The sequence below is a fragment of the Grus americana genome, chromosome 11, assembly GCF_028858705.1.
Source record: "Grus americana isolate bGruAme1 chromosome 11, bGruAme1.mat, whole genome shotgun sequence".
NCBI classification, from domain to species: domain Eukaryota; kingdom Metazoa; phylum Chordata; class Aves; order Gruiformes; family Gruidae; genus Grus; species Grus americana.
In genome coordinates, this window is record NC_072862.1 from 23,837,311 (window position 1) to 23,858,460 (window position 21,150).

Genomic DNA, 21,150 nt, shown 5'->3' on the forward strand with positions numbered 1-21,150 from the left:
CCCCTGCTCTCACGCAGAGATCTGTCCCGTTTCCCGAGACGGGGATAGGACAGGGGACACGCCAGAGAAGCTCGAAGTTAACCCAGATAGACATTGGCCCGGGGGCTTCGAAACTCTGAACTGGCAAAGTGTTTGAATGGTTCTTGGCTTCAGGGCTCCAGCTTCAGCAATATCTCTAAATCCACCTGCGCTCTCATCACCCTCGCTGGTGGGCAAGAGAAGCCGAGGTGGAAAGGAAATAGGGAACAACGGCATCAAAATAAGATTTATTATTTAGAACCGAGGTTTGGAAGAGACAGACATGGCAGATAACAACGAAACAATACGCCAGGCTCCAGCTGCGAGAAAGGATGGTACCGAAAGGCTTACGGGCAAATAGAAAATCCTGTTTCTCTGGTGTCAAACGCAAGAGCGGAAGGTCGGAACATCTGGTCTGGAACTAAGGGGGAGCAACTGAAGTCCCTGCTGCATAGCGCAGCAGCAGAGGGTCGGAAGAGCTTGGGGCCCAAACGTAACAGCGAGAGCAGCACCCTTTCCCATTCCTTAGGAACAGTGCTAAAACCTGTCTTCCTAAAAAAAAAAAATTGAGTAGTCCTTTATAACAAACGATTACTCACGAGATTATTGCTGCAAACTACTTTGTACATCACCTCAACCCAGGAGACAGCTGAAACCCATCGGCAGTGAATCAAGAAAATCTCCCACTACATAATTTTAGCTTGTTGAAGGCACTTTAAAAGTCTTTAAAAATTGCTCCAATTACCGACTCGTCTGTCGAAGGATTTTAGTCTTATGTTTAAAATTAGAAGTGACTCGAGAACTGTATTTAACTCTGGCAAGAAAATGCGGCCGGTCTATAAGAAAAAGAAAGAGGTAAAAAGGGAAGTGACAAGTACAAACTTACTCTCCGGTGAAGTCTCTGTAGGTTTCTTTACTTGATTTAAGCGGATTTTAAAATAGAGTATTATCTTTACAAAAGAACTGTGAGAAATTTAAATGGAATTGGAACTTATCTTCCTTGTACTAGAATCTGAATATGCGTGCCTAGCTTATCTTTTGGAAAATTACTTAAATTACAACTACTTGAGCGAAACAAAAAGTATTTGAAGGAGTGCCGCCTCCTCCTCCCTCTTCTCCAGCCGCTGCTCACAGGAACCTGGCTCACAACAGAAGGGAACAATTTGGAACCAAATCCTTTTCCCCCAAAATAATTCTCCTTTATTTTTTTGCATAACATTTTTGTATTTCCAACTATAAATAAAAAAATGATTAGAAAGAAGTTACAAAATTGCGTCGAATGGACCAGAACGGCACAGAATTTCTCACACATGATAAATCACTTCCCATCTTCCTCTTCCTCCTCCTTAGCCGCGGCGGGGCCTCGCGCTTGGCACCGTAGCTGAGGGGGCCACGTGTCAGTCGCTGACGATCTCATTTTCAGAATCTAAAAAAAAAAATATCCATATATGGATTTCACATAGAGGAAAACCCAAACAAAACCCAAAAGGGCCACGGGAGATCGTGGACCCGGAGCGCACAGAAGATGCTTCTGCCAGAGCGTGCCAGCCACTGCGCACATTGCGGGTACCGCAGGGAAACAGAAACCGGAATCCTCGGTTAACGCGTCACCCGTGTCGTACTGAAAGCTCAGAAGCGTAAACGTATTTATGTTGGTGGCAGAACCTAAGCTCCTCGCGGAGTCACTCAGCCCGGAGTCCCGATTCCCGCCGGGAAGGGCTGGTCTCCCAGGAGGCAGAACCGGAGAAAGCCAGCAAAGGCGCCCGGCGTTTGTCTCGGCCTACGGGTCTCTGTCGCTGCGTAAGGAGGGGAGAGGGATGCGGCGCTGCGTGCCGGCCGGCGGCTGCCGCAGGGATGGCGGGGCTGCTGCGGCAAGTTGTGGGCACCGGCTCTGCTGCGCCTGCAGGCTCAGCAGCACGGCCCCGGCTCGCCTCCCTTGTGCGACCGAAACGGGGCCAAGCCTAGGGCCCTCCTCCCACCCGGGACGCAGGGATGCCGTACTCTGCGAGGCAGGGCTGGGGCCCATCAGCCTCCACCTCCCTGCGCAGACCGCGGGGCGAGATGGCTGGCCGGACACGAGGGGGTACAGAGATGCCGAGGGCTTGAAAGGACCGCGCCAGAGCAACAGGCGATGCCGGCGCCGAGAGCACAGCACCAGGCTGAAGCCACAGCAATACAGGGTGCCACCGCGCGCCCCGCGGTACGTGCCCCACCGGTATGCATCGGCGGTGCTGGTGACACGCTCACAGTGACATGCACCAAAGCCCTTCACGCTACGGCACGGAAACATGCGCGCTGTTACTGGAAATGCAAGCGTACATGGGGTTTACACAGCATACAGTTTGCTAGATGCTTTCAGAAGAAAATGCAGCGAGTCTTTTAGAACAGCAGGGAGGGCAAGGGACGTCGGGGAAAAGCGCGCTGTGCGAACAGACATCGGCTGTGTTTGGCATAGCTCCTGGTGGGTCTCCATGTGTTAGGCTTGGCTTTTATTAAACGCGGTCCCAATTTTCTCCCTCCCGTATTTCCTGCTCTGCCTGCTCGTAGGAAGAATCGCTTTTAAAGGATGTAAAATCACGTCGTGATCGTAATTCCTCCCCGAGCTTCTGATCAACATCAGTTCTGCTGATCTACCTGAATCCACCACCGTTCTCTACATCCGCTCGCTATCGATACCCAGCATTTGGCACACAAGTTCATCCAGGAAAACAAACTATGACAAAATGAATTATCTCCAGGTAACGGGGAAAAGCCTTAAGACAGCAGCGGCCTGCCCCCTGGTTACAGCACGGGTCGGCCATCGAGCCAAAAGCAGAGCACGCTCTCCAGGAGCCGGGCTCCTCATGCACACCCTCGCCCCAAGGACGACCTCCGCACTTCTCCATCTGAAGTCCATCTGAACTTTCCATCAAAGACCGAAAGGGCAACAGCGCCGAAGACACCGGTGGACTCGGTTATACTCAGAAGTTTCTCGGTGCTGGGGAGAACTGCGGGAAAGGGGCAGCGATGGCCCGTCTTGCAGCTGCTGCCTAACGCTGAGAACGGTATTAGACAGTGTCTATCCAGCCTGATAAACAAAACCTGAGTGCTGAGGAAGTTTCTACCTTATTTGCAAATTAAAAAAATTACAACACACAAGTAAATACTTTTTCAGGGTGTTTTATGTCAGACCTAAAGAACGCCTGTTTGAGAAGGATTGGCAGCTGGTTATTTCTTCTTAAATTTCCTAGGTTTTTACAACGTGTCAAAGCCCCAAATATCTCAGAAAAACTACGACAGAGACGAAGAAGTCCCAGAAGGGTGGCTCGGGAGGCTCTCCCCACGCCCGTCCTGTCACGTGAAACTCCTCAAGAGCAACGTACCTGCACTCCGTGGTGCCTCGGTAACGAAAGGCAAAGTATGGGGAGCTGCTCCTCTCCAGGGGAAATAAAACACCCTAACTTTTCCTTCTGCCTTGTTAATGTGCGAATACAATAACACACTAAACGTACGCTGTAAATCCATCCGGTGGCACTACATCAAAAGAAATTAATCCAAGCTTCCCTTGCTCACCAGACTTTGAAAAACCAAGAACTCATCACCAGAACTGCACTGTTTTAACAGACACTTTATCAAAATAGCAGGTCGTCTTCTGTGCATAGCTTCTCTACACTTACCAAGCAAAATCTCAAGCTTAATGAGGCTTTCCACGTCAGGCTGAAAACTTGAATCACGCAGCCTCTAAACTTTTCACGTGGAATTTATGTCGAGGGAGAAGTTTTATAGTCAAATATAGATCCAAGCATATATAGTGGCAATCTTGATAGTACATTGCAACTATCACTAAAAAAAAAAAAAAAAAAAGCAGAGAGGACCACATAATTTACAAAAGTTGCTGCCTCCTGGTACAAGTTTGACTTTCAGATGAATCGGTTACAAGTAATCTATTTACCGACCCAGCTAATGTCAGCATCGCAGTACATCCAAATCCTTCCGAGCAACAAATTCTTTCATAATGCAGAATTTGTAACCTGACAGCTCCTAAAATCGGTTTCATTATGTTGCACTTCTGGAGCTTATCTGCATTAATAAAAAACCTGGCCTGGTCAGGGCTGGAACATCACCTTCCTGCCGCATCTGCAGGGACGGCTCCACAAACAGACCTGCCTGAAAAAGCAGTCAAAAGTCACCGACGTGTGTAAGGCACAACACAATTCCCATCTGATCAACGGCTCATTTCAGGAGCATACAGACAAGAAAACAATTGTATCTGCCAGGTTCCTTCAGAATAAACACCGCGAGGACCAGCATGCCAGCCAGCTTGCCCGAATACTCAACGGAAGCTCAGCCTGCCCAAGCACTGGCCAACCGCAGCCCAACACCACAACTCAAAGAAATACGCCTCAAGCATTCAAATCAATAATAAGTAACCATAGCAAGATGTTCCATGCGATTATGGTTTTGCTGTTTTATGAATTCAATCCCATAGCAAGATACTCATCCATCTGCGACAACGAAGAGCGCACAAACTCCCTGCTCACGTACTCTGCAGAGACCTTGCCCATTCAGCAACCACACGCCTCTCCGGCACTGCGATCCTTCTCCACCAACATCACCAGAAATCGGGGACTGAGAAGGGCAGACGAGGAACCGGAGAATGCAAGGGAACCTCACTGAGGTGTTAAATACAGTCATGAACTATTTCATTTGTGGCCTCTGTCTCCAAGCCAACACCTTCAACAGCATCTATTGAAAACTCAGGTGGGGGCTGGTTGGCAGCAAGGCAGAAAACTAGGTAGGTTTTTATAGAATCATAGAATCTTTAAGGTTGGAAAAGACCTCTAAGATCACCAAGTCCAACCGTTTGCCGTATTAGCTAACACTTAAGACATCAGGCTTACAAAAAAAAGACTTGACCCCTTTGCTTAATTAGGGTGGGGGGGACAGGGAAAGCAATGCTGAGGTCAAATAGTTTCAGAAGGGAGACTTCTGATTATCACTCGCCAAGGCCAACTTCCAAAGAATGTAGAAGGACGGGGCTTGTTTGGAAAAATTCTGAATGTTCTCGGAATTGAAAATAGCGTGCACTGGGACAAAAAAAAAAAAAAAAAAAAGCTTGAAGGGAAAGAGCAACTATTGACAAAGCCAAGTTAAACTAACGACTGATTCAAAAGTATTAGGGATTTCCTACCACACATACCAAACGACAAACCCCGCAATTTGGTTAAGTTCATTTTGGAAATACTGCCATTTAGCACGAGAGCGCCCTGTTCCTGAACACGAATATCTCTGTGGGAGCAAAGAAACCGCCACATTCAGCCCATTCAATCCCTTGCCTTGTCTCCGATACCAGCCAACGGCAAATATTTCAGAGAAAAATAAAGAAGTTAAACAACAGACAGCAAAAAAGAAGCGCTTTGGAGGTAGGTGTAAAGCAATAGTTAAGTAATATTTCCTCTTTAAAGTTGTGGAACGAAGACCAGAGTTAAACATGCAAAGAAACCGCAAGGGACAATTTTACATCATTCTTTTGAATGAAATCTGTGTCAGGGAGGTTGAATTGGGATTTGCAGAAGAGCCTCAAACCGCTCAGACGTTTCTCCCTGCCACCTCCGCTGCCCACTTTGCATCCCCGCGGCAGACGAGCAGCACCAGCTCTCCTCCCCGCCCGACCCCGCTCCAAGCAAGCCGGGGATGCGGTGGGAAAACAGGATGCCATTACGCTCTTAGATACTCCATCACGATGTACGGCAAATGGAGAGCCAAATTAGCGGCATATGCGCAAACTTAATTTGGCAATTCCAAACTACTGGGTGGGTGACTTGGCAGTTTAAAACATTCTTTCAATATTTGTATTAAGTTTCTACAAGTTCTAACAGATTGAAAATTGGGGGATCTGCGAACTCCCCCATCGAAACCTCGTATTTAAAGCTGAGGATCCGTACTGCCGGCACACGCGTCCTTGCAGAGCAGCGCTGGGAACGTCAGGAGATGGCAGAGCTACGGCACACGGCTGCAGGCCTGCAACTGGCGAGGCAAGGAATTCTGCGCAGCGGGTTTGACCCCTGGTTGCTGCACATCAAAGCAATAGTCAAAGTTGGGAATAAAGTCAGTTCGGTTCTGGGATCTGCAGGGGAATGTCTTTTTGGGTACAGACCCCCCCACCTCTGACGGCACAGCACGGACCCCTCGGGTCCCTCTTGCTCCTTTGCTCACCTTTTGCTCAAGAAGTTGTCCCATTTTTTTCATCTCACGTCATTTGCTTAACTGCCACCGAGGGTCAGAGAACCCTTTGATGCCATCGGCACCATCGAGGGTAACAACACAGAGCTTGAGGTTAATAGAAAATTGCAGCCAAGACAGCTATTGGAAAATTAAAATCCTGAATACCGAAATGCCAGCATCAGCCTCAGAGCCGCTGTGTGGCCCCAGTACCAGCTAGAGATGCGATGGTTAGGAACACACCCACTGGACGTTTGGAAGCTGCGTTCAAGCCTCGCTCACGCAGGCTGCCCGCCGCCGGCTCTGCCCGGGCACACAGCGCATGCAACGCAGCCGCCGGCCCGGGGGAGGAAGCCTCCCAGCGAGCTGCAGCACAGGCCACGGACCTTCGAACGCGCGCAGCACATACAGCAAAGCCGCGTGGGTCGGATGCACAGGAAGACAGAAGCAGGCGCATCAAACCTCTTCCTGCACATCCCTTCTCCTGCAGCCTACACCAACGATGGCGACTGCCAAGAGGGCTCTTGCATCGAGGCTGAACGTCGTATCTTCGCTTCCTCGCATTTACGTGACGCCAGGATCAAGTTAAAAGGGCTTCCCTAGCGCTTTTCAGTGCAGGAGAGACGCAGTCCACACGCCTCTTGCACGGCCTACCAAACTCTGCCATCCTCGCGCGTACCATACTGAAGGCACCACCTGCTTAGAGGAACCCGTTTAATGTTCCGGTCTGGTCTGCTTTGCAGCAGCGCGACCCCGGAAACGCTGCAGCGGGCAGGGGAACTTCAGGCAACGTAACCTGCGAGGTGGCACTACGCGACTTCCGGGGCACCGTGTGGCTCCTACAGCTGCCAAGAGGTGGGACACGTCAGTTAGGGGCAGAACCTGAGAGACAGCGGAGGCATCATGTCTGCTCCTTCTACGCAAGTCAAGGGATAAGAGTCTGGAAAACAAATGTAAAGTTACCCGGAACAGCTGGGAACGGACACAAGTCTACGTTTTAGAAAAACACTGGGTTTTTCACACAATTTTCAAGCACAAAATGTTTATTTTTCTTCTTTTTAATCTATACAATTTCTCGGGGTTTTTAGTGCCACTGACTTTGTCAGTATACAAGGGATGGACTATACAACAGGCAATAGCGACATAAACTGTAAGATTCAGTGCAAGCTGAAGGAAAACTGGTGTGAGAACATATTTTCCATGTTTGCTCATGAAGCATACAGATGTGACTCTAAAAAACCCAAACAAATTAAAGATACATGTTACAGAGAACAGAAATCTCTTACTACAGTAAGTATTTTGCCCAGGCAGAAGACTCTGCATATTTCTCTATAAAATTCAATTCTAACTGAATTGATGGAATAATATTTTCAAAGGGTACAAACAAAATAATTTAGACAGATATAATGCTCGAAGTACAATAGAACTATACAATTCACAGCTTGGCAGCACAAGACATCTCTGCCCTCCAGCAGACAGTGTAAAACGTCATCGCAGCGGAGATCCCGAGCATCGTGCCTTCGGATGCGACCTGGGATGCTCGCCCTTAGCGCTTCCGAGGGAAAGGAGACTTACCATCAGCAAATCAGTTTTAGTGGTTATCTTGTGCCTTTAGAACGAGAGGTGCAGGCGGAGACTCTACGCACAGTAAAATGGGCAAAAAGCAACTTTCAAACAGGAGAGGGGTGTCCACGCCACCTAGAGCGCAAACTTAATTAACGCTAAAAAGAAAAAAAGATAAAAAAAGTAAAAAAAAAACCCCAAATTTCAAACAAGAGTTGGTGAGACTCCAAAACCGAAGTATCAGATATGAAAAAGAATAGCTTCACATTTTTATTCCGTTTTAGTGTGGATGCTGCTAGCGCGTCAGTGGCAAAACACCGTTCTTAACCTCGGCGGCCGAACCGAAGCCAGACCACACGCGAGTGCTGTACTTACACGGTTCGTACAGTAACGGAGACGGGTTCTCCTACAATCAAGATTTGAGTTAGATTTCTTCACTTGGGGAACATGCGTGAATTTGCAATTTAACTGAATTAGAAAAGCCCAGTATGGCAAAGAAAACGTAATGCAATTTGCTGCCGATCCAGAAGAAAACAGGATTTGCCTGCCGGTTACAGAAATAAGTTGCCGTCTACAACAACTTTTCCCAAAGACTGAGGAAGAGAATGAATTGCACTGCCCGAAGCTGTTACCTGTCCTTATATACAACTTACTTGGATCACTCTGTAAATGCTCCTATTTTAAAATGTGCATTTCACTACTCCTTGTACAAACACAAACGATTTTTTGATCGGCATCTCAAACAAATCTCACCTCACAATTTTTTTTTTTTTTTTTAAAAAAGCTTCAGAAATGAAAATTCGACCCGTGAATTAAAATAAAAGCATTTACAGCAGAATGAAACTGATGAAGAACGTCGACTGTAAACCTTCAATATTTTCGCAAATAAAAAGAACTTCAACTCGCAAGCAGCTTGTAAATAAAATACACCTTTCGAATAATTTTACATCTCTTTCCAGCTGGAACTGAAAAGCTGAGATTCAAGGCACTGTACTCCTGCAGGGGTTAGTACAATTTTCCAATCATCAATTCAAGTACATCGACTTTAAGGATCGCAAGTGTAAAACACCAGAACACAACAGAATAAAGTGTCTTCAGCGATGCAACGGAAGCAGATATTGCCGTAACAGACGCGCTATCTTTTGTGAGACCATTTCACAGTGATTGCTGGATGCGGTGTATGGCTGTGTACGCTAGCGGGCCTCACCCGGACCCCCGCCTCGTCCAACACATATGGCATCTACAGATCAAACACTCCACGTGACAACGCCAAAATCACCGTTACCTATGGCGAGGCCACCGAGCTACGTCATCCGCAGGTGCGGGCCAGGCGGCTCGGCAGCGGGTCGCTGCAGCGGCACCGGGTACATCTGCAAGCAGGTTTTGCCGAGAGGCGAGAACCGCGCGAGGCCGGGCTGCGCGGCCGGCCCCGACCACGGCACTCCGTAAACAGGTGTAGGGAAAACTCCTCCGTAGGGACAGAGAGGCATCAGGTAAGGCGGCACCGTGCCAGAAAGGGCAGGCCCTGGCACAGGCACTGGCAGGGACGGCGAAGCTCCAGGAGCTAACGCAGCGGGCACGGGGCAAGACGCTGGAACAACGCACTTTTTCCCCAATCCCGTTCTTACCGAATTAACCTACAAAAAGAGAAATACAAAAAGCGTCGCTATTAAGCTCCTCTTTGCACGCCTGCCGTGGGCAGCGCCGGCGTGCCGACACATGCATGCCCGTGCCGGGACCGTGGCGGTGCTGGTCCCCCAGCTGCACGGCCCCCGGGGCACAGGGGTGCCACAGTGTCCTCGGAGCTCTTTATTTTCCCCCCTTTTTTGCTTTTATTGTTTTTTAAAGGCAAAAAATTTGGAAACTGATAGGAAAGGTTGATATGGGGAGGAGGGGAAAGCTTTGGAATATAAGGTTACTATTTCAGGAAGCATCACTGAATGCCACAAAAAGCCATGGAACACCTCAAATGTCCAAAGGAACTCGAGTATCTTTTATGCTCGGTTTTGTGCATAAAAGTAAATAAATTAAACTAAATGCACAATTAACCCAAATCTCGTATTCTTACAGCCATCCCCAGAACAGGTTTTAAAAATTCGAGCACGCATTTCTGTAAAAAACTAGGTTTGCCACAGCGGTTAAATACCCTGCACTGGTGGTGGTGGAGACCAGGTGCGGTAACCAGCCAGGACACAGCCAGCGCTGCCCCTGCCTCGGGGGCGGCTGGAACCAATTCTGGCTATTTTTCTAAAATTCTACTAACGTCCACTTCGATTATTCAGATTTTGCATGTGAGGGGCAGAGATGGAGCTCTCCTTCCTAAATGCGGGGGTGGCGGAGCTCCCCGAGTTGTCCGCTCCATCGCGCCAACGCCACGGAAACAACCGTTACCCACAACGCCGCCCGCTCTCGCTGCGCATGGGGTTTGCAGCGTTGCATTACGGTTTTAATCTCACAGAATTTACAACTCCCTGCTGCGGCTCCCACCAAGCCAGCATCTATTCATGGCATAAGAAAAAAAAAAAAAAGAGTATTATGTAACTCTGGGAATCTCCTGTTAATTTGATATTTCACATTAAATTGATAAAACTGGTATGAAGGTGAAATTTCAGCGGAAAAAATGAATATATGTATAAGACTGTATGGAATGCTTCCTATGTTTCTGATTTAGTATCTCTTCTCAATTAAAAATAAAAATGACAACGTCACTCTGGGACTTACTGCTTTCAGGCATTAACCTGTGTTTCAAAGCAAATTTTAGAAAAATACAGAAATGTATTAGAAATTTGCTGAGAATGAAAGTCAAGAAGCACAAATCGTGTAGAGGTAGATTTCTCAGCATTTTAAAATAACTTAAAATAAGCTAAATTACTCAGTAAAGCAGCAGCTGTATTTAAGGCCACATATGTGCACCAGGACTAAAATTGCATCATGCTCCAAACCCAACCATTACACATACTCATTAAAGTCTGTTAATGTGACAAATGCCCGTTAATGATTTAAGGTTGCTTCCTCTACCTCTGTCGCATGCTTCAAGGGAGCAAAATGCACACTTTAAGAGGCAACAAGACATCTAAGCTCTTGCGTCTTCCCCTGGATAGAAGCCTCTTGGTCAAAGCCATTTTTTAACCATCTTTCAACCAGCTATGACTACTCAACACCAATGGAGGCCAAAACGACCCACTTCTTCCTTCATGTAGATGCCAACTGAAACATCAAAACCAACATGCACCAGAACCGTCCTCAAAGCCCATGAGACTACAAATCACTTTGCTCATAAAATTCAAAAAGAAGCAGATGGACATTCGCGCAGTGATGGACCACGTGTGCACCTACACTGGGGTCAAAGTCACGGCTGCACGCAGAACCAGCTTGGCATTTCAGTCAATCAGGCTGGTATTTTAACGGAGGCACGCCAAAGAAAGCCCCTGAGATGCATGGCACGGCCGAGTGCCTCGCCAACGGTAAGGGAACTTCACCCCTGAGTACAACCCCTACGCTTGCTGAGGGGGGCTGAAGCTCACAAGCGAAGCTGTGAGCCCGTAAGTTCTCCCGTCACGCACGAGCTGGGCAGTTCTGTGCCGAAGGGACACATTCGTTATCTGCAGCTCCCTCTTTGCCCAGGTGACCTCTCCCCTTAGCTCTTCACTTCTGCAAGTGTGTTCGAAAGGCGCCAGTTCTGGCACAAGCTGTTGATGCCAACATGGGCATGAACTCCAGCACGCTACATCCTAGTGGAGACAGCCTTCAGCTTCCAGAGCATCTTCTGGGCTTCGGTATTCTACCCACAGCCTGAAGAGATGGGCGCAAATTGTTTCTTTTATACTGAAGTTGTCTTGGGAATTGAAAACAAGCGGTGCAATATCAGACTCCTGTATCCAGCTCGATGTTTAGAGATCACTGAAAACCAAAAGGTGTCTGGCCACAGCCTGCAGTCGTATCGGAGGAGAGTTTGGGGTTTATTTAAAATACTCTAACCCTCCTGCAGGAGTGAAGTGGTCTTCCCTTCCTAATTCAAGTTTAGACGATGTAACGCTAGCAATGAGGAATGCGACCGAGTGTCTGACTTGGCCAACTATGGATGGCGTTACATCATTTTTAGTATTACAACATTAATTTACTATTTATTAATTAGTAATTTTAGTTTGTTCTGCTGCCTGTCTAGAGGCTAGTAACGTCAGCTGGCCTGGCCTTAAGCAGGCTGATAAGGTGGAGAGACTCAAGGAATTTAACAAACACACTGCAAAATTCACCTCTGTCATCACCACGTAGAAAAGTCTGTCTGCTGGAGATATTCGATAGGATTTTTTGTGTTTTGTTTTGGGGTGGTTTTGGTGGGGTTCGTTTTTTTTTTTTTTTGGAAGGGAGACTGGGTTGACATCCTAAAATGTATCCTATATTACATGAGAAGGAAGTGAAATTCTGCCCCCCTTCCCCTCTGCGTCTCCATTAGCCTCCTCCATAGAAGCAATACACTTAACGAACACCTACGGCGGCATCTCAGCCTGCTGCCTTCGTACCTCCGCTCACGCGGCTCCTCTTCTGCGCTTGCCACCCCCCCCGCCGCGTAAGAGCCACCTCCTGCTCCTGCTTCCCTGAATACCTGCCTTTTCCTGCCAGTCTTCCCATTTATTCCTGTTTCCCCAAATAACCGTACATACTCATTTAGAAAACAAGAATGATACATACACAAAGAAGAACATACACAAAAACATAGGTAAAAATGAAACAAACCCCACTGGACAAAGTTCAGAAAAAAAAAAAATCTGTTCTTTGGACTTCTTTTTCTAATTCTCTACCTTGCCAGCACGCTTTGCCAAGCTCTAAGGTGCCGCTTCAGCAACAGTCATAGCTACAGTACTGTAAAAGTATATAGCTAGTAGGTGTGTTTGACTTAAACATCATTAACATTTATGTTTTGACATTAGAACAAATGAAACCATTATGCTGCAATTCTGCTCTGAAAGCTGACTGTAACTATCACAACTCACGCTAAAAATGCAGGATTTTGATAATTTTTCTTCCAGCTACATTTTGATGCTACGTTATTAGCATTACCGTTTTATTTCCGTATGGTCCAACTACCATTGAAACAAAACCGTCTGGATCACAGGGCAGGGTTAGAGCTGGCTGCCAGCACAAGCAGGGCAAGGATGCCAATACATCTTTTTTATCGCCCTTTTCCAGTTCGCTGAAAGCCCAAAGTTATTAGGTGCTGCCAAAGATTTGTGTTTGTGCTCTTCCAGGTTCCTGGAAAGCTGTTCTGACATTCAGAGCAAGAAGTTAGTGTCGAATAGCTTCAGACACAGATTCATCCTATTTTTTATTATTCTTCCAATCCGATGGAGACGGAAGACACAGTAAAAGGTGTTAATAGTCCTCCCGCTCCGTTTTCGCGTCTGTGGCTATCTCCAGAAAGCCTGCTTCCCAGGCAGCCAGCTCATTAAAGGTGAGCGCACTAAATGCGACCAGATGTGCAGCTATTACTGATGGTGGCCAAGCCCAGCACACGTCACCGGCTGACACAGACCTGCGTGCTTCACAGAAACAACCTTATTACGGACTTGGAACATGGTAACAGCTTTTTTTTGGGTGATAGTTTTTCCTTTAAAACCCTTGGAGCTACGTAACGGTATGAAGAATAGAAAACATGTTTTTGGTAAGGCCTTTATTCCCAGGCATCTTCAAATAACACCTTTAACTACACACTATTCAGTACTCTACACAAGGCAGCTCATGTTCCTAGGTGTATTCCTTGACCAGCGGTAACCACAATTACCTGCAAAAAAGGATTATTTCATCATGTCTTCAACGTGGATGAGCACGAGAGAAAGAACTGTTATCAGGCAGTTTGACTTCAGTTCTTCCTAATATCTCCTGTTACATTTCAAATTACTGGTGATGAGAATCCACGTGTATTTTCAAATACAACATTTGAAAAGGAACATTTCAGTGCTCCTGTGACACAACTGGATGCCTGAAGGTTCCCCCACAACCTTCTAATCCATGCCAACCAGGATCTGCAGCCAAACCGACAGGTAACCTCCACAGAAGCAAAGCAGAATTTAAACTCTTCCTTTGCATCCCAATTATTTTATTGCTTCCTACACTTCTGACGATAAAGGGAAAGAAAATAAAACCACTAACTCCTATTAAACACACCACCAATTTATCTTCTGAGTTGATTTCCAGCCTTAAAAAGTAGCCTTCACTTAATTAAACAAAAAGGTATCAATCATATATTGTATTCACACAGCAAACAAGCTGCTGACGGTGGTAGAAGCAGCTCAAGAAAAAAGGTAACTCAGGAGTTAGTCCTCTGTTTCCAGGGCAAAAGAGAAGATTTGAAATCGGCCACACAACTACCCTGCACGTTAATAACAGTGGGTGGACAGTAAGAGAAAATAATACATAAAAAAACCCCAAACAAACCTCTACCCCTAACCAATAAGGATTTTCCTTTGGTCTAAGAGATTGGGGAAAAAAAAAAAAAAATACAGAGTAGAAAGGGGCCATTTGGCTTGATGCCTTCTGTGTCACACCTTGTGTAACAGAAGTCCTAGACTTTCACCCCAGGCCCCGCGTGGCCTCTGTGTCACATACAAGAGCTCTGTGTGGTGCCAATCCCAGGGGACCCATAGCCAACAGAGCACCATGCGGCAACTCACATCACTCCTACTCCTGTTTGAAAACTCTTCAAGGAGACATCTTTCTGCCCAATAACTTCCAGAGAAAATTCAGAAGTGAAGGTATGAATACTGCCTGCCTCCTGCCCACCATTTCCAGTTGTCGCATGGGACCAACAATTGCATCTCCTAAACCAAAGCACTCAGTTTGAAGATAGGAGACAACCTGCCCTAACAGTTTCCTGCTAGTTCGTTCCACTCAAAAAAAAAAAAAAAAAAAAAAAAAAAAAAAAAAAGAGGATAAGAATCACCACCACTTCCAATTTATCTAGCCTTTATTTCCAACATGAAGCATTATTATAACTTTCTCTGATGGGCTGGAAATCTGTTTAGTGCTCCTTATTCTGTCCTTGCAAAGGCATTTCTGTATTTGATCAAAAAGATGACGAAAAGATGGTGTTAACAGATGGACTGAAGAAGTACAGCCTGAGCTTTATATGCTCCCTGTTAGCTATTTTTTTCCATCCTTTATGTGATTTCCTGAGTTCTTTTTGTCTTTTCAATACCATTTTAAAAGGTGGACTCAATGGCGATTCAGCACAGGTATAACATCTCCCCACGTAACTCGTCACTCCAAGAACTGATCTTACAGGCCACTTGTCTGGCTGTCCAGACTAAGGGTCCTTTCACACACCTTCCCTCCTCCTCTTTTGGCTGTTTTTCTCCCACCACCATGAAGCCCTCTCCTCCTCCCTTACCTTCAATTTCCCCTTCAGGGTGAATTTCAAAAGGTACAATCAGCAGAACGACGCTCAACTCCCAAAACAGCCCCTGCGCTGTTGTAAAAGCCTTTTAAATCACATCCACTGCCCCATTTGCTGTCATCTCCGTGGCCAAACACCCCAACGATAACCACGCTGGGAAGATTTGCCATCTACCTTTGCATCTCCTCTGCAGCCGCACAGGGACTTCACGCGCAGAACCACCCGGGACAAGGTGGCACGGGGCTCACGAGGTCTGCAACTGAAGACCGACACTCTTCCGAGCAAATGACATGAAATGAAGAGCAGGGAATCCCAACCCTTCCCAGCTCTTGGTAAATCATCTCTGAAAGACTTCAGTCAGCCTTGTTAATTCCCTGGAACAATTGCCGTGTTCTAGAAAGAAATAAACCCTCTAACATCAGCGTATTAAGACAGGGACGTTCCTGTTCCTCCCACAGCGACACTCTGCTGTCCCCACACGCTTTGAAACAGAGACACCAGACTGCAGAAAGTAAAACGAACCCCAAATCGATGTTAGTGGGTGATTTAAATAAGCAAAACAACCGCTCTCTTTTCCAGAGTTATAAACGGGCAGAACACCCCCATCGGATACTTCAAACTACTGCAGGAGTCTCGGGGAAAAGGCATCAAGCTGCAAAAAGCACAGCAAAAGAGAGTAACAAAATCCGTGCCCTCACCATCGCTTCCTAGAAATCTTCAATTCCCTTCGACTTATTTTGTGAGAACTAAGAGGGTCTTAATTAGATGTCGCTGTTACTCCAGAACGGGTTTATACTGGTTAAGCCATCACTACGCAGAAGGATTATTTACTCTGTTTTTTGTTCCTTTATGGCAACTAAGAATTGACATAAAATTGCTTAATGAATTTGCACAAATGCTTTTCCCTGTGAAGTCAGCGACCCTGCTAACTCCAAACCCAGCAGGTACCAAAGCAGACGCGTTAGCGCGGTTCCTGCTGTGGCACGTCTCACCTCACCAGTAACTACAGAGCTACCACTGCTGCATACAATCTTTTTTTTCCATGCCAAAAAGGCAATGGTTTGCTATCCAGAGCCGCTTATCTTGGTGCTAAGGGATTGCAAAGCTGGTTTTGTTTTCGCTATTTGTTTGCTTTTAAAATTAAATTATTTTCCTCTACTTTGGCTCAGTTGCCAGTCTTCCAAACAAACGAATCCAGCAAAAACTATTAGTCAAAGAATCATCCAACCGTGAGGAGGAGGAAGAGGCCTGGAAACCCAGACCAGGGTGGGACAGAATAGTCAGCTGGCATTCTGGCTACATCTTCTTTCATTTTTGTGCCTGCCTCCATACCATCACTCAGCCACGAAAACCCGCGCTGAACGCAGACACAAACGCACGTCGCGATGTTTTTTTCCTGCCACTGAAAATAAGAAGGGATGAATGGGGGCACTCCCAATTTCCGTTTTGTTGCAGTTTACGTTCACAGCATTTCTGAAGATGGTATTTTCATGAGGCAGAGCACCTCAAAGATGCCCAGTACAAGAAGCAAGGGTCAGCGACACATCCAGCTGTCCCCCGTCCCAGCGCAGTACTCACTCCGCTTCCACTAAACCCAAGGCTCGCTACCACCAAGCCACCAGCCCAGCCACTGTTCTGCCTAAGGGAGATTAATATTAAACATCAAAAAGAAGAAATCTTTAGGAACAGTTAGAACTTAAGTTGAGCAACATACGGTTAACGGTATGAGTATTGCTGTATATTGCTGTTAATAAGCAGTTTGCAAGTTAAAAATATATATTCTATATATATATTGCAGCCCATATAACCCTCAAGATTATTCCAAAAGACAATTTAAAAAAAAAAAACAATCTGGTTTAGTACTTAATGAAAAGAGATGGACATTTATAGGAAGCATCTATCTGAAGTAATTTTAGTCTATGTCCTCCTCCAAATCTGAGTTCTGCAAAGGCTTTCAGACACATAGCAAAAGGTACGTCCTTCAAGGAGTGCCACTTACTCCACATGTCTCATTCTGTGTTTGCATGGGATTAGCCTTTGGCTCCATGTCTTGCCTTTTTTGGTTCTGCTTCAGTTGGTTTAAAGAAGGTTTTGTCTGTGCAGCTCCAACAGTTTTGCTTGTCCACTGGTCAACCAGCTTGTGAAGATCGTCTGTGAACGTCCCTTTCTTGTTGTTACTGTTGTTGGCCTGAACCTGCAGGGTTGATTGCGGGAGGGGCTCAGGACACGTTACGAGACTGTTTGTCGAGGATCCTGGAAAATCACACACAAAGAAAGCTGACGATGGCATCTCTGCTTCACCACTTTGCTGCTCAAACAGTTTCTCATCTACTGCAATTCAGATAGCGGCTTTTCAGACCTTTACCCTCCCCCCTCCTTTCTACAGAACACCTTTGCTTAAAGAAATGGTCCAACTCCAATGCGTTCGTATTTTCCATCGCATCGCGTTACCTCAGCCACCAGCTGTTGCGCCCACAACTTCTCTCTAGGTGAAGTTAATGACCGGGAGAGAAGAAACGAATGCAGTCCCAGTAGCGCCGACACCCTACGGCTTACAGCGTCTCTTCAGAGGAGACTACCATGAGAGAGCGGCAGGCAGGACGTGTGGCTTGCTAAAACGGCACGCATTTAAAAAATGAATTTACCATTTATTTTACTTGCATAAGTTTACTGTCCTCCTGGAAAAACGAAATTGCCATATAGGTTACAAGTAGGGTTAGCTACTACGCCTCAAAGGCTCCGGGAACCCACAATCTCTCCCAATGATGTCAGGACCATTTACTCTGCCGTCTGCCTATTTTTTGGGGGGAAAAAACCCCCATTGGGACCATGAATGTACAGAAGAAAGAGGAGAGAGGAGGACTTAGTGGGTGTGTGAGGTTTTGAGACAAAGATAAAGATACAGAACTTTTGCTATAGATAAAAGCAGACAGGAAGCGTATCGACAGATTTAATTTTATATGTTCACTTATTTCTAAGAAGAACTAGGGAAAAAAAAATCTGTCCTTCTTATGTGTTGGTAACTACAAGTCTGACACAGCAAGATCAGCAGGGAACAGCAACTGGAGGTGCCTGAATTTGAATAATATAAAGTAACTTTTCAGCCAACATATTTGGCATAGCGAAAGATTTGAAACAAAGACCATCTCTCCAAGCAAAAAGTTCATAGAACTGTAGTAAAATTATTACATAAGCAAACATGAACATTCAGTCTTCTTTCTGCTGTTAATCAGTTACCAGCCAAGGAAACCGAGAAAACTAATTAGTCCTACAGTAATACAAAATACGTTAATAACCTTTAAATGATCATGCATTCAACCTGCAACAATAACTTCTAAGTGAATACTGCTCATTTCCTTTTCCTTTGCTTGAGGGAAAGGGACCAGTGAGAAAAATAAGTCTTTTGCCAGGAAAGCTCTTCAATTAGTGTTTAATATTTCATGCAGCTCAACAGGAACGAGATGGGTTTTAGCTATAAATTCCTCCAGCAGAGAACTGCAGTCATCTAAAGGTGTGTATTTCAGAGAGACAAACACTGAATCCAGTTTTCTCGCCACATGCGTGCACGGTCTCACACACAAAGAATACCACAACTGTCTTGCAGCATGCGTGGTTCCCAAGACATCACAGCACATGCATTGTTATGAAAGAATCACAATTTATACAGTCCCATTTCATATCGGTATAAGTGCAGCAGCTCTATTTATTAAACAACTAGCTTTTAGTAAAAAATAATAATAATAATAAAAAAAAAAGCCAAAAACATCCCATGCCATGAAGGAAATACTGAGAAACAAAAATGGGATAGTTACTACTACTGTGATCTTTGCCTAGACATAGTCGTTTCAAGGTGGACCCTACAAGGTAAAACAATACAAGACACACAGAATTAGGTAAGACTGAACACAACAAATCTGACGGACAAGCTTCTGTACTTTTAAGCAATCAAAAAGTAGTTATTATGCAAGAAAGGACAGACAAAGTCAGCAGTTCAGGTAAGGGGAGTCTAAATAACTGGACAGCTCGAACCTTTCTTAATGTGCAGCCATTCAGAAGCTTTGAAAAGTACAATCGCATGCCAAAAGCAAGGTCTCGTGACTTAAAGATGCATTTGTTTGGGGGTTTTTTGGTTTGGCTCGTTTCTTTTTTGTTTTTATTTTTTTCCGAATTGCCTTGGCTTCCTCCTAAGAGGTTTTGATTCCTACTCCCTTTCTGCAGGAAACGATGTCAATTCAGTTTGTGATAGGAGGCCAAAAATGCTTTCAGGAACAAGTCGAGCTAGTCTGGCTGCAAAGACAAACTGTAAACCAGCCCTAAAAGTCCTGTTTTACAAGTCCAAAAAGATACATTGTTCTGCAGGTCTGAGGCCAATTGTTTCCAAATACTTTATTAGTCGGGTTTGTGTCTAAATGTGAGATTCTGAACTTCAATTGAGAGTAGCCGTGAATGAGTTGCCCTTGTGCCTTGTCCAAGTGCAGAAAAATCATCCAGCAAAGTAGCTGAGTTTTCATTTAACCAAACTACGTGGTTTTTTCATGATTATTATTATTATTACTGTTATCTCGTTACATCCTTCATCATGATTTTGCATAGTCTGTTGGACAGGTCGAGTGCCAGAAGCGTACCGAGAACCCTACTTGACTGTCAGATCTTGCCAGACATAAGCACCGTTTCTATTTGAGTGCCAAATTTCCTGAAAGGTATTTTGGACTTGGTAAGAAGAGTATCATTATGGTATGGCAGGAGATGAGTATCTGACATGGGGCATGGCAAGTTTATTGTGGAGCAGCACTTGAAAATATGAGCAAAATCAGAGTGTGGGGCAAAAAGCAAGATACAGGATGGAGGTACTTCTTGTCTACAGCAAACCGGTGTCGATATTTTATGTTACTGTGCCAGAAATGCAGCTGTAAACTCAGAGATTGCGGGTCCGGGCTGAGACAGGCTCAGAATGAGTCTTCGAGGGAGAAAGGAGAGACATCAGTCAGAGACTGAGGAAGAGAAAGTAAAGAAAAGAGGGAGGAAAAAAGGGAGAAGAAATGTTTGTGTTTTGATATGGGTGGCATGAGGAGGAACAGGAGGATCGCTTTGAAAGATTTTCTTATTATTTCATATAGTTTAATGAGGTTTCTATTCCGGGAAAATCAGAAGGACATGACTACAGTAATGTCTTACGCAAGCATGACCAAGTTCAGTTTCTCATCTCAAAGCCTGGATAACAAACACAAGTCACATTCACAACTGAACAATCTGCGTTGCATTTTTAATTTTTTCCCCCCTCTTTTCCCTCAGATACACCTTACCTTGCCTGTCTCTTAAAGTCAGCTAATAACTCCCATTATGGAAACATCAGTGGCAGCGACACTAAAATGCTATTTTCTTACCTATCCTGCAGCATTCTGCAAGCAGCAATAGGTAGTATTTGGCACGACACGCATGCCAATGAAAAGCAACCGCCTGCGAAAAATAAAAGCAGGCAGCTGACTACAGTACGTGCTCAAATGCATGTAAAAAAGTTTAATCACCAACCCCTCCGCTTCCTGAAAACCGAGTCACAAGTTTATACGCACCTCGGGTGCCAAATCAAACCTGGGGCCCCCATACGCGCAGGGAAGCGACAGAGAACAGGGATACGGGCAGATCCACGAAATACCCGCCTGAGCGGAGCCACCGTTAGGGGAAATAGTACAGGAGAGGCAGTCACCAGAACGAGAGCTATTTCTTCCCAACCGTATCGCTCCGGCATGTTGCTTGGGAGATGAGAAACGTTATCTAAGTGGTGATACTGCCTGAGGCAGGGACCGACAAACATCGGCTACAATTGGTTTGAAATTCAAATTCAATTAAAAATGCACTTGGTAAACCTAATTCACCAGATTAATTGTATTACTTCGAAAATCAAGGTGTTTAATAGCTGTAAAGTTAGGGTGATGAATCATAATTAAGATTTAATCTAAGACTGCAAAGGTTCAGCAGAG

The 21,150-nt window shown here is 45.6% G+C and overlaps 1 protein-coding gene across 8 annotated transcripts in view; it reads right to left on the reverse strand.

Moving 5' to 3' along the window:
- Nucleotides 1-311: 311 nt before the first annotated feature.
- WNK2 (WNK lysine deficient protein kinase 2) overlaps nucleotides 312-21,150 on the reverse strand; it is a 112,707-nt gene continuing 91,868 nt past the window's right edge. For 4 of the 8 annotated variants that reach the window (XM_054838140.1, XM_054838146.1, XM_054838142.1 and 1 more), the window contains 3 exons: nucleotides 18,985-19,029; nucleotides 17,172-17,425; nucleotides 4,931-9,419 (listed from right to left, as the gene is read on the reverse strand). In XM_054838140.1, coding sequence (XP_054694115.1) covers nucleotides 9,087-9,419; nucleotides 17,172-17,425; nucleotides 18,985-19,029 — 632 coding nt within the window. In that variant the 3' untranslated portion in view covers nucleotides 4,931-9,086. Of the gene's footprint in view, nucleotides 1,445-4,929; nucleotides 9,420-17,171; nucleotides 17,426-18,984; nucleotides 19,030-21,150 lie in introns of those variants that run through there. The other 4 variants (XM_054838141.1, XM_054838143.1, XM_054838145.1 and 1 more) reach the window with 3 other exon arrangements.